This window comes from Tinamus guttatus, unplaced genomic scaffold (genome assembly GCF_059628265.1).
Source record: "Tinamus guttatus ecotype Peru unplaced genomic scaffold, ASM5962826v1 Tinamus_guttatus_pri_ptg000172l, whole genome shotgun sequence".
Taxonomy (NCBI): domain Eukaryota; kingdom Metazoa; phylum Chordata; class Aves; order Tinamiformes; family Tinamidae; genus Tinamus; species Tinamus guttatus.
In genome coordinates, this window is record NW_028288706.1 from 2819861 (window position 1) to 2833486 (window position 13626).

The following is a 13626-nucleotide window of genomic DNA, read 5'->3' on the forward strand; positions in this document are numbered from 1 at the left end:
TGAGTGCCAGGAGAGCAGCGTGGTAGAAGGAGATCCCATCCCAGGGTCGCACAGCCTTGGAAACACAGAGACCAGCAGAGCTTCTGCTCCCCCGGCTGAAGGAGCAACAAGAAGCAGTCCTTCCTCCCAGCCATGTATTTGCCAGCTCCTCGTTAGCAGGTAAGCAGCAACACCTGGGCAGCACTGCCTTGCAAATGGCTTGAATCAAAACACCTGTGTGGCTTCAGCAATGTGGTGCCCAAGGAGAGAAGTTCTTACCAGTCTGTGAGGGCATTTGCTAATTTTAGTCTTAAAAAATGTAATCCCATTTGAGTTCCTCTATAGTGAATAGAACTGGAGGATCTAATAATAATAAAAAAAAAACTATATCCTTGCTCCGAACCACCACCTCCAAGCACCTAGTAAGTCAAGAAGCACCATTTTCTCACCGTAGAAATCCTCGAGCCCCATCTTGGCCCCTAGAGCCAGCAAGCCCTTGCAGCGGTGCCCGCCGCACACACGTGGGTGAAGGGAACGCAGAGAGGGCAGCATCCTCTGCGGCTGAGCTTTAGGATCACCTTGCTATCCGAGACACTGTTGAAACAACTTCTGATGTTCTGTTTTCACACTGGATTAAAAACACCTTAGCAGCCATAACCTCACAAAAATATCCCTACTAACTTTAATTTGTTGTCTTTCCCCTCAGAGATATTTATTTGGAATAAAATAAAATCGTAGAGAACATCACTGTGTGGAAGATGTGATATGAACAGCAACCCATCGTTTAAGGACATATTCAAATACCAACTTAGATAACACATAGTTGGATTTACTAAATGTTTGCTAAAATAAAATAAAAATTGGGTTAGGAGTTGAAAATGTGTTGTTGTGGCATGCCTTCAAAAGATGCAAAGAGAATTCTAAGAGATAGATGTTTCTTAAATTAGTAAAATTTCAGGAAGATTTATTGTCCTTTCAGATGCTAATATCAGCCTGACTCGATGTTGAATCATTACAATTCAGTATTACAGATATTAACAAATAAAACTGACAAGAGGAAGTATTTTCAAGTGAATTTTAAGATGACTGTAAATACTGAAAAAGGAGAAAATATATAGGGAAAATAATCAAAATAACTTCCTTATATAAAAAGGAACTCAAATCTAATATAGAGATTGAATTATAATTTTAAATCTTAAAACAAAAATATTTTGCAAGGCATTAACATACCCTTATAGATAGCATTACAGACAAGCTATAATTATTTGTATACAGAAAAAACATTTATAACGAAGAGCTAAATACTATATTCATAAATACATTTCTAAAGCCACATATCAAAGGTCAGATGAAATACTCCACTCCCCAAAAGGCTACTTTTATTAGCTTTGCATTTTTAAGCCTATCTGAAAACAAAATAACCTTTTTCTTAACTGTGGAAATTTAAATGCTAATATTATACACTTCAGAAATCTTCTGGACAGATGCTGTATTCATGTCTTTGTTTCCCTCCCACAGTTGCTAATAACGCTGCCAGGTGTTTATTGGTGCATGTGCTCTTGGCAAACACCTGCAGCTTCCAGAAGCACCCGGCTTCTACGCTGAGACCCCCTGTGCTCAGCTCAGTCTGAGCCAGAAGAAGCCTTGAAAGAGGATCCTGAATCACCAGAGAAGGGTGAACTGTGGAAATACTCTGGGCATACATAAATAGTACCAGAGAAAAATGTGTAGAACTTCAGAAAGGGAACAGCACAAGTATCTTCATGTACCATTCAGGATCATTAAGCTTTATCGTACATGTTTAAGGGGAATGAAAATAAGGTGATTCTTGATACATTGTTGGAATCTAGAATATCCAGTTGCAAAGATGCAGCAAATCTACAAATACACAGCACTAGGTAACCTGAAAAAAACAGTTCCTTTCACCAGTCCTTGCTTGATCATTTGTGTCCATAATCCTTGCTTTATCAGTCACATCACTGTAATATCAATATTCACATGAATAATTGTTTCAATCACTTTCCTCGTGTTTTACTCACCTAAGATGAAGAGCTCTAACACATTTAATCCCTTCCCTCTACAAAGTTACGCAGTACCTCTGATCCTTTCTCCATACTCCTTTTCTGACATGGGATAAGCAGGACTGCATGCAGGAACCAGCATGTGAGACCACCACTAGCTCCAGCAGCGACAGGCTCACATTTTCCATACCCAGTGCTGTTCTGAAAATTACTAAATATTCTTTTTGGTCCTTTGACAGCTGCCAAGCATTGAAGTAATGCTCCTGATCAATCCACCTGATGTTTCCAAGAAAGGTTTCTGAGCAATAATAGTCATTCACTCCCTCCTCCTAGAACCAATTTCCATCTATTATGAAATGCTGAAAGTGAATTTTATTCTCTCACTTAATCCTTCAGGTTTATGAGAGCTTTCTACAGTTTCCCTGTCAACCTTAATTTGGTCTGGCCTGAATATTCCTGTCTCAACAGTAGCATTGTCATGTCACTATTTGGTCCCTTTTACAGACTGGACAGAAGAGATTTCCCATGGAGTTCTACCTTAAAAAAAAAAAAAAAAAAAAAAAAAAAAAAAGCCCATTCTGAATGTGATGTGAATTTAGACAGTCATTCAAAAATTTCCCCACCACTTCTCTTCCCTGGCATGGGAGCAAAGCCCCAGTCCCAAGGCTCTGCTACCTACTGTCACGCTGAGCTTTGGCATTTTCCTGCTCACCTCTGTATTTTTACAATGACCCCAGCTCTCTTCTTAAAACTAGTATTTTTTATCTGCACTATATTTCATTTAGCTGTACGTTAGATGATATAAAACGTTATTAACATTTCTAAAAGTGACTCTACAGCTACTTTACAAGGATTTTCTTAAAAATTTTTCCTGCTCTCTCCCCTTTGGTACAAACCAAACCACAGTGAAACCCTAACTGTAATGATACTCATCAAGTTATGCAAATGCAGATTTACATGGTGGTTAAACATCAAATATAAGAGAAGAATTTTTCTTCACTAGCCTTTTAAATAAACACGGCGTATATCATTTTAAGCATACCTATAGGGTGTAAATTTATATTCTCCTAACCACAGTCCTTATATTAATATTCTTGACAGAGTCAGTAATTAGAAATTTGATCAATCTTCTATAAAATTACTTCTGTCAGATCAGTTTTAGTTGTTTCATTAAAGCCTTCCGCAATGGCCAAAAGCTAAAGTAACTCCAAATTTATATTTCCTGAGGCCTTACAATTCACATAATGAGAATTTCTGCCCCAAAAAAGGCAGCTCACATGAAACTGAATTTGTCCTTGTATAGACTCAGCTTTTATTTATTTATAAGCATTTTTTTGGCATAATTTTCTCTCATATCTTTGCTGTAATCAGGGATGATTCTATCGCCTGCAAACAAGTAGCTATATTTTCAACACAAGTACCTGTTGTAGTGACCATGTTGCTGAAAGGCCACCTGGACAAAATTAACCCCATTGGCCACAGGATAAGATTCACACATCAAGGAAGAACAAATGCTTGGAAGTCACCTCTCATGTTAAAACTCCTTATTTTGTTTCAAGTAACCTGAGCAGTCAAATTATTGATTTGTTGTGGCTTGAGCAAAAGACAGAATAAAAATATAAATTATTTTGGCTTTGCATAACAAGTAGACTGTGCACATGTAAAATAAATAGCACAGAGCAACTTGGTCTTGATAAAAACATGATTTGAGAAGAATATCAAATCAGTCTTTCCCAGTGCAAAGCCAAAATACATACATTTTTTCATTTAGCTGTTCCTTTGAGGTGTAGATGTAGCACAAGAAAACTTAGCAGAGAAGTAGGAGCAGAAGAGCAGCAGGCCTGGAGGCAAATGGGCTTCTTGAGCATATCAACAAAGAGAAGGCACATCTCGTGCTGAAACACAGTCCATGCTAGCTGGAGATGACTAGTACACGAGGCTCCAAGATCTCCTCATCTAATGAGTTCTTGGGCAGCTGCTGCTTTAGGGTGCAGCTAAAACCAGCCAGCCGTTGGCAAAGGCAGCTCTGTGGCTGCCCATGCACAGGGGAGACCACTGCTCTGTAGTCAATCTGATCACAGTTGCTCTGGATGATTAGCAGGTAAGGCAGGTCACGGGCCAATCCTTTTCATTAATGCATTATCAGATGTGTATTAGTATCGTAAAGAATACAGGCTTAAGTACTGGGTAGGAACTCCCAAAATGCTAAAGTCCGGTGCTAGAGTGAAATATTTCCACGGATGCCAGGAAGTGTCTGAAACGTAGGGCACAACCTGCCCGGGGAGCTCCTGCTCCTAAAGGTAGGAGACCAGCCTGAAGGAACGGGAATGCACATCCGCGCGCAAGTTTGCTCCAGCAAGCTTGGATGCTACTTGCACACTGGTTCCTCTCTTAAACTACACAGAATAACAATAAATACTTCATTTTAAATCAACACAATCCTTTATTTTCCAGCATGATCCTTCCCCGCTGAACAGACATTTGCAAACAAACCAGTCTGCTGAACTTAACTACCTGAACTACCTGCAATGCTCGCAATGAGTGCACCTCCATCCTCTGTAACTATCCAGAGCTGTGGAAGCCTGCAAGCTCTTCAAAGAAAATGAAGCAAGGATCAAGTGTGGATCTTTATTAAAGAGCACTAACATCCCTTGGCATGACCCAGATCATCATGAGAACCATTAAATTTCAATTAGCTCTGAGCTATGCTGATAGGGCTTTGCTAGGAGTAGTAGCATGATTTGCTTGAAGAAAAAAGATTTCAATTTCTTAAGAGACAGGAGAAAGCACGAAATTTTAAGCTATTTTTCACTGGTTAATTGTAAAAATCATTAGCCATAAAAGGCACTGCCTTAGAGGGAGAGAAGGGGCAAAGATGACCCAGTAAGGACAGTGACGATTTGGTATTTAGGAAATATGTGTTCCAATCTTTGTTCTGCTTCACTCCTCCTCCTGCCCATCAGTCAGGCTGCTCAGTTTTCCTCTTGTGTAATATGGAGGTAATAAGAGTTACTAACCTCCAGGAATTCGCTGTGCTTGGTATTTGTTAAATGCCATGACACTATGGTAATGAACTCCATCAAAACTGTCTCACTGCTGCAACCGGTAGAGCATCCAGCAGAAGTATTCCAAGATCCGCGTGCACACACACAGGAAAGGAGTCCTCATCTCGGCATTTCAGAGGTCTGAATGAGAAAGGGTCTGCAACATTGTAATTGTAAAGGAAATATCTCAACAGCACCACTAAACAGGCTGCTTCATACGGTATATTCAGATCCTAAAATTAATCCATATTCAACCTGTCTACCTCATAGTAGGTAGCCTCAAGACACTGTTTACAAAGACAGAATTTAGAAAGTCCACAAAGGAAGGTCCATCATTGTTAGAAGCCAAGAAGGGGGAAAAGAAGAAATGATTAGATTTTTCTTTTTTTACACGTATCTAGTGTTACCGGAGCACTCAGTAACCAAGGAGAGTGACTGTCTTCATTTATAAGGAGAGATCATGATTTATGTGAAATGAGCAGCTAATCAAAAGCAGATATTCTCACAGAGCCTCATGCAAACATATGAAAACTGCCCTCTTACAACCCAGGCATCATAACTTATTGCAGTGGTTTGTTTTAACACTGATTCAGGTAAACTTGTCACCATATAAATGCTTGTGTTGTGTAAGAGTATTAGAAATTTGTGTGAGATAAGCTTCAGATTATTATCCAATAAAACATCATTTTCTTCCTCTGTGGAAAATGAAATGAGGTAAAACTTGCAATATATGGAGACATCCAAAAATACACATTAAAAAAGGCAAAACATTTAATTCCCTATGCAGGAAAAAAATACATCTCACATCTAACTTGAAGCACAAGTCTAAACTAAAGGGAAAGTAATGCTAAAGATCAACCAGCAATAACTAAGTTAATGGAATTACCTTGCACCAGCACTAGGAAAAAAAAAAAAAAAAAAACACACCACTAAGCACAGGTCAGGCTTAGTGCCCTTAGCTAAGCTTTTTCTGAGGAAGAAAAGCATCCGTGACAGCGGCCTCCTGGCCGTCATGAGGAGCGCGAGCGCCCGGCTGCTCCTCGGCCTCACGGATTCCTGCGGCAAGAGGTGCAGAGCGTCAGGGTGGCACGAGACGACAACCAGTCACACCACAACAGAGCAGGTCCTGCAATCCAGCAGTTCCCCTGCCAGCCCCGGCGAGGTGAGGGAGCAGAACGGAGCACTCCGTTTCTGTCGCTTAACTAACATCTTTCAACTCTTTTTTTTCCTGTAATTCACCAACAGCAGTATTTCAAGCTGCTGCAATTTCTAAAACATCTGCAGACTACTACTATCACTAAAACAGCGTTACAACACCCAGCACAACGAACAATTAGAAAATCATTGAAATGTTTTTCCTTTTAAATTTATTAGGGAACAATTATAAAAACTGGTCGTTTTGCTCGTGCTTCTCATTTAGCAATCCCTAGGTCACACACAACTCATCAGGATCCTCTGGGGTATGCTATGTTGTTTTGGCAGAAAAAAATGTTTTATTTAACAATTTTAAAAGATGCATTCAAAAAGAGGGAAAAGGGATCCATTGTCTGTATTGCTGAGCTATTTCAAAGGCCACAACAGCTACTTTTCTGTTATTACTAAGAGCAGCTCTTCCCAAAGGCAGCCGCAGAGCTCCTTGTGCAGAGGACGAGTTTACAGGGATAACCTGGTGCAGCACCAATTGCTCATCCTTTCCCCATTTTAAAAATTCTATCCCAAAACAGTTCTGATACTAAACGAATGAACTCGCTGCCCACAGCAGCTATGGAGCTATGAACCAAAGCACAATCTGTACTTTCTGTGCTTCATACTGATGACGAAAAGCTGATAAAATGGACAAGTATACAGAGCTCTTCTCTCTAGAAGTGCTTGTAAAAATTTCTTGCAGAGGAAACACAGCTCTGAAAAACTGTCGTAAAATAACAGCAGCTTTCTCTTCCTTTTTGCTGAAATGTTGTTAGGGAACTTATGCTGGCTTGTCACCAAGAAATGGCTTATTCGCCAGAGAGTTACGATTTTAGGCACGGGAGTCTCCTTTAGGAGAGGCCTAAGCAAAACCATCCCTCTTCCCAAAGCAGCGGAGCGCAGACGTGCCCAGGAGCCTCCCTTGGCTGCTGATGCCGCCCTCCGTGCCCCGCTCGGCCGTTCCCCACGCACGCAGTGCTGCCAACACAGCACCAGTCCCACCGCCGGCTTTTCCTTTGTCACTGCTGTTCGAGAGAGATCGTGACATATTTTCTTGTCTGATACTGCATCCCACACACTTGCCATAAGGAAATTAAATCATCTGAAGACCTTTGAGCTGAATCCTCCTACCTTAATGAATATCAATTTATGATGACAGACCGGGAACAATGTCTTAGTTAAAGGAGTGAATTACAATCACATCGATGGGGAGTTGATACCCAGTTCTCCTACAAACTCCCTGCAAAGGCTCTGGAAACTCATTCCTCGTGGTGGTTTCGAAGCATTGCATTTCCTCCATCAGTCAGGTTTAGTTTTGGTAGCTGTTTGCTGAAACTGCCTTTTGTTGCTTTATCTACTGGTTTGCTCAACGCAGGGCCGCTTTGGTCGCCCTGTGCAACTAATAGAAGCTCAAAACTTAAACAAATCCATAGGTGCTCAGCTAGAATCAACCAACTGTAATACAAGATTAAAAACACAGGATTCCTCTACAGTGGAACAATTAAAATTATATTTACCTGAACATAGATATGGATATACTCGAACAGAGCAGACAAAGCCTGTAAAAGAACCATAGCTAGAGATGATCCTGGAATTCCTGTGAAGCATGCAATGCAGTCCCGGGTGACTACTGTACCTTTGCTGCTCCTTACGACAGAAATGCCATTACAGAGAAGGCCATAATCTTACAAGTCTGCGCCGGACTTGAATTGCTATTTTTAAATGCGTCTTCTAAATAAGGGAATGGGACAAACCATTTTATAATCAGTAATGTAGTACATGTGTACATCATGTCACGGGTGAATAGGGCATAACGCCCAGCCATATGGTGCACTTAAGAGCCAGCTCATCTGCATAGCCCGTTACCAGGCAACATCCCGGACCTCGCTCCCGCCTTGGCGAGGAGAGGGACCTCGTAGCCCGCCACGTTGATTGATATTCATTGTGCTGGTTAGGTTATCATCACGAGGGAAAATAATAAAACCAATTATGCACGCAGAGATTTGGCAGCATTAAATCCTTCCCAAATTCCAAATGAGTATTTGCTTCTTCTTTATTGTCATATATCCCCAATCTCTGCTTTCACGTGCTGCAGCAAGATGAGTATCTCTTGCTTTAACCACGTTTATAGATACCGAAGCACAGTATTCATAGACAAATTAATGTCAGCTTTCCAACACTGCTGCAGTAATTATCTCGGGGACCAGTGTCTCCCACAGGTTAGAACCCCCAACCTCTCACATTTTTGTACCAGGATTTTTTTTAACGTCAGCCGCCAATTGTGTCACATTCTGCTCAGAGCTGCACAGGGCTGCTCGGTGATAGAAAAGACTGTTCCTGATGGAGGAAAAGCTAAAAGCAACGAGCACGCTTAGCACGACAAAATTGATTTAAATCTGTCTCCAAAATGAACTTTTTTTTTTTTTGGTCCAGCAAGTCAGACAGCTTTCTCAAAATAATGAAATGTTTCTGTCAAGTCATTAAGATTTTGTGCACAAAAGCAGTGTAGGAGAATTAAGTATGAAACTCTTCTTATTTCTAGCAGGACTGAAGGGCTGTGTATCGAATCCCTGCACCGACACAAGGCTGTGGGGGCAGGGGAGAAACTCAACTCATAGCAGAGCATTTGAATGAAAAAGGTGAATCTGCTCTATTATCTTGTCAGGACACATGTGCAACTTCCCTCCTTACTGCACACAGAGGAGATAAAAGAATAACTATAAATCTATCCTTTTTATTCACCCTGCTCAATACAGAATTGACTCTGGTTTCCCATATAGAACTGCTGCTGCTGTGCCATGGCACAATTCATGTTTATTGCCCAATGCAAAGATGCTGGAGCACTGCTTTTTATTTTAAGCGGGGCAAAAATTGTTAGAGGAGAATAGATACCAAACCCACATCTGCTCAGTGTTATTTACTTAGGTTTCTTTTTTTTTCCTGATACTTCCATATTTACTATTAGAAGTGAAGGGCATAACATAAGACATAAAAAAGGACATATTCTGTTTAAAAGGCGATTAACCAATATGATTCACGGAGTATAATTGGTTTATGTCTTAAAATTAAACAATTCAAAAGAAAAATCAAATTTCAAATATGAAAATGCAACACCGAGTTTGAAACGGAAAACCCTGCTGCTTATATCTATTTTAAGCTATTTTCAGGGAGGACAAAAGAAAGAAATGAATCAACACCAACATTGTTTCACATGTCCTATGAATCTGTAGCTTAATTCATTATATTCCCAACGCTGGCATTACAGGCACATTCAAACCGCAATGCAAAAATAATTATTCATGGCTGTTTGAAGGGGAGAAGAGTCTGAACTAATCTATACACAAACTTCCTTTTGTTTTACAGAATCGGCCAAAGGTAAAATAAATTTGATAGTGACACAACCCTAACGTGCCGAAGGGCCAGGGCGGCAGCTCAAGCTGCTCTTCAGCCAAGACTAAGGATCATCCTCATCCTCCTTGCACTGGCACTCGGTGCATGTCGAGGGCCCGCGCTAGCGAGACGGGTTGGGAAGTCCACAGCATCTCCTTGCTCCTTCTGAGGACACAACTGCCTCTGCCATCCAACTTCAAGAAAATCAGCCCAAAGAAGCAAACCAGCACACTTACAGAAAGCAGGCTCTGCTCGGGAAAACAAGAGGCACCACTTGCATGGGACTTCTGTGGAGTTTCCTAAGAAAAAGGAAAAGGAAAAGACTTACTCCTTGTGGTATAATAGAAACTCCTAGGAAATCATTTGCATCTTAATTCTGTTTTTTTGTCCTGCATCCCTCAACAGCATGTAAAATAAGCTGTAAGATTCAATACTGACAATGCATTATCTGAGCTCTTATATTTTTATGTAAGGACTGGGAAACAGTCACATACATGATGGTGTCATAATTGCATTTTTCTTACATTCAAAAGCACAACATCAAAATCTGATTATCTCCTCACAAACACCAGCAAGTAATTTATTATTTATTCAATAGATATGGAAAATAAAAAAAGAGGAGAAAACTAACCAGGCACTTTGCATTTTTCTTCATACCTAAACCCTATATCTGTATGATGAATTTACCTAGTAAAATAGATGTGCAATTACTATGCCATTTTTGCCTGGTAATAACTCAAAATTTTCCCCAATGTATGTGCTAGTTTTAATAAGAACACACAACTGTGATTTACTTTGAGTGAATTTTTCAACTGTGAACTTCAAATAATTTTGTGAAAGAAAAATGATCATAAAATGTATAAACAGAAGAGGCATCCAAAACGCATTATATATGCACATAGCTGGGTAAAGCAGGGTAACATTCTACACTGTGCCACTTTTCTTTATTGATGGGCAGCTGGTGCCATCTAATATTTTACTGAATTATTCATTGATTTTAGCAGTTATAGTAAACTTGACCATTTTTCTCATAACAGATTCTCCCTATGCACATTTTTCATTTCTATGTGCAAGTGCTACTCTATACTCCCCAGTATCAATACTCTTGAAAATAAAGTCCTGCACATAGTCTGAATCTTCAAATCAATCAGGGACATAAGTCTACGTACCATCAAAGTATTCAGTATATAAGATTGATATATTTTGTTTTATCCTTTCCATTATAATTCAAAACAGTGAAGATATTGCATTGCTTTTCGTAAACTATATTACATACTGTTTCATTTTGAAGAAAAAAAAAAATCAATAAATCAGCAGTCACTACTGGGAGTCCCTAATGCAACCGAGGATAAATAACAATAACAGGAACAACCAGAAAGGGGGATGTGCTATAAGCATATTAGGTGATACCACAACTATCAGAAATAACATGGAAAAAAAAAATCTGCATCTGAAAGAGTAAGAATGAACACCAGACACCATATTGTGTAGTAGAGGGGATGGCTCCTGGGGAGCAGGGACTCCTTTGGACGGCTCCTGTGAGCAACTGAGCCTCTTGCTGACAAAACAAACCCATTAATCAATTCCTGGGCTGAAGGTACAAGTTTCTTCTTCTTCATAAAGTAAAATGAGCCATATGCATGCAAAAATACTATAAAATGTCAGTTCAAATAAGAAGGCTGGATATGCTTATAAACCATACATTAAAACGACTGCAGCCTTTGCCTTCTGGGTATTGTTTCTTTGTGTGAGATCAAAGATAGCTTGGAGAACAAGACAAGGTAAATTAACAAGATGAAGAGTTTCTTAATAATCTCTAAAGCTTAAAAAAAAATTACATACTCTTCAAAATAACTTGTGATTTTGGGCCATCATGTAACACCATGCTGAAATTCATTCATGGTCAACAAAATTGAACTGAATAATTGAAAATTAAGTCTCGCAAGATTTCTGTATCAGGTGCCCCAGTTTTTCAGACTTTGAAATCATTTTAATTTTCCAAATGCAAGCTCACACTTTTAGACTTTACTCTGCTTAAATTACTAATCCATTTAGGCTGTAGGATATTAATTCTGATTTTCTGAAAAATGCATACATGACCATACAGTCCTAGTCATCTTTCTGTTTAGTATAATGTGACCTACCATTCGTTTTAGAAACCTGACAGTCCAAACTGCTGCTACTGGTAAGCCTCATTTATTTTGCATTTATTAACTCTCATGACTGAAGAAACTGAGAATATATACAGAAACACAATATACAGTAATTCCAAGAATGTATATAGTTCTAGGAAGAATGAAGAATATGCTCTTGTATGTAATTTACCAAGTAATGCTGTATTAAATGGGAACAAGTGCATAAGAAATAGTTACATCCGAAGTGATTAACTTGACTGTAATATTTAACTGGAGTAATTATTCATTGTGCCCTATTTTACTGTACTATATCTAACTCATCCCCTTTAATTTCTTCTATATAGGAATTTTAAAGGGTTATGCTATGCTGAATGTAGATATTATTTTAAATTGCAATCTGAATATGACATGGAAATAAAAGGATTTTTCAAAAACAAATGATCTAAAAGCACCTGCAAAAATCAGAGTAGAAGCCCACCTTCATTCTGCCTTCTCTAACAGCCTAGAAGAAGCTTTCTTGCCATTGTGTTTGCAAAAGAAGAGGGGCACGTTTACAAACTTTAAAGGGAGGTTATAAAGATTTCTTCCTAAACAGAGAAATACTCAATAGCAGGCCAAGAGTAGACTTGACCTACATAATGCAATCTAGTTAAGGGTGTCTCCTCATGCACTGCACCTGCAGGCTCTTGTGAACCGTGCAGACACACTGATGAAGTTACATTAATTAGCTATTTACACAGTGCATTTCCATGCTTTGAGATCTCGCATGGAGAACGCTGCAGAAGCTGCACACATTACGAACTGAACTTCATTTGCAATCCAGCTACTCGGGCAGAATCTGAGCAACTCACACGACCTGTTAGTCACCCCTGTCGAATTCTGCATTTCTCAGCAGAAGGACCCACAGTTGGCAAAAGCTAAACATTTAGTGAAAAAAATCCTCACATTCTGACAAACCACAGTATAACCCTGTTGACCCGCATGGATGCCAATGTTAGATGTTATACCATATTATTCTTTATACTGCTATGAGATCACATTAAGACTGTCCACATACATTCAAAAAATTCCTATCACACAAAAGAAATGTACAATTAGAAATATTTTGCTTGCATTCAGTTTTGTACCATTTGTGGGTGATTCAGGCATCCCCTCTCCAGCTCAACGTGCAAGTAACGTTCAGCAACTCTCAGTCCTGCCTTCCTGACCCACTGAAGTAACTGGAAGAAGACTTGGGAGTCAGCTAGAATAAATCCTGCCTAGTATTTATGGAACAGGCCTGCAAAGAAGAAAATGCCACAAGATTCAGTCCGGGCTGGAAAGCTGCCTTTGGAAAGCCTCAGCTGTTATCCCTGTCCCCTCTCCTCAGGGCCGCAGGCACGGGCAGCCCGTCAGGCAGAGGTTATTCTGCAGGGTCACCAAGAGCAGCAGCTCTGTCCGGGCAGCTTTGCTAACCAGTTGCCATGGTCATAGCATTCCTGGAGTATCCTGGGCTTTACATTATTTTTTCCAGATAAGTGGTTCCCTCAGGCATTGTAAAAAGCCCAGGGCAATAATAAAAGTGAGCACTAATAGATACACACGATTCCTCAGCCTGACTCTTATACCTGCTGCTTCATACCTTGATCAAAAACCTACATAAAAATTGATCTAATCTGATACTTTTAATTTTAATTCTGTTGAAAAATGCAATTTAACAATGATATCTGTTGCTTTAAGTTAAAAGTCATTTTCTTTAGATAACGGCTAAACACAGCAAGCAGTGAGCTTTGCCATCATTAGACTTCTAACCATATTACTTCTATTTTGAGGCTTTTTTGTTTGGTCTCAGTTTAATTTCCTGTCAGCCTTACAAGAGATTTCTAATGTTTG

At 39.6% G+C, this 13626-nt stretch overlaps 1 protein-coding gene across 11 annotated transcripts in view; it reads right to left on the bottom strand.

Annotated features, from left to right (window-relative positions):
• Positions 1 to 13626, bottom strand: part of RBFOX1 (RNA binding fox-1 homolog 1) — a 950329-nt gene that overhangs the window by 597645 nt on the left and 339058 nt on the right. For all 11 annotated transcript variants that reach the window (XM_088523038.1, XM_088523037.1, XM_088523031.1 and 8 more), the window contains one exon: positions 9856 to 9918. Coding sequence is in view for 2 of the 11 variants with exons in the window: in XM_088523043.1 (XP_088379169.1) it covers positions 9856 to 9918 (63 nt within the window). In the remaining 9 variants the exon portion in view is untranslated. The remainder of the gene's footprint in view (positions 1 to 9855; positions 9919 to 13626) is intronic.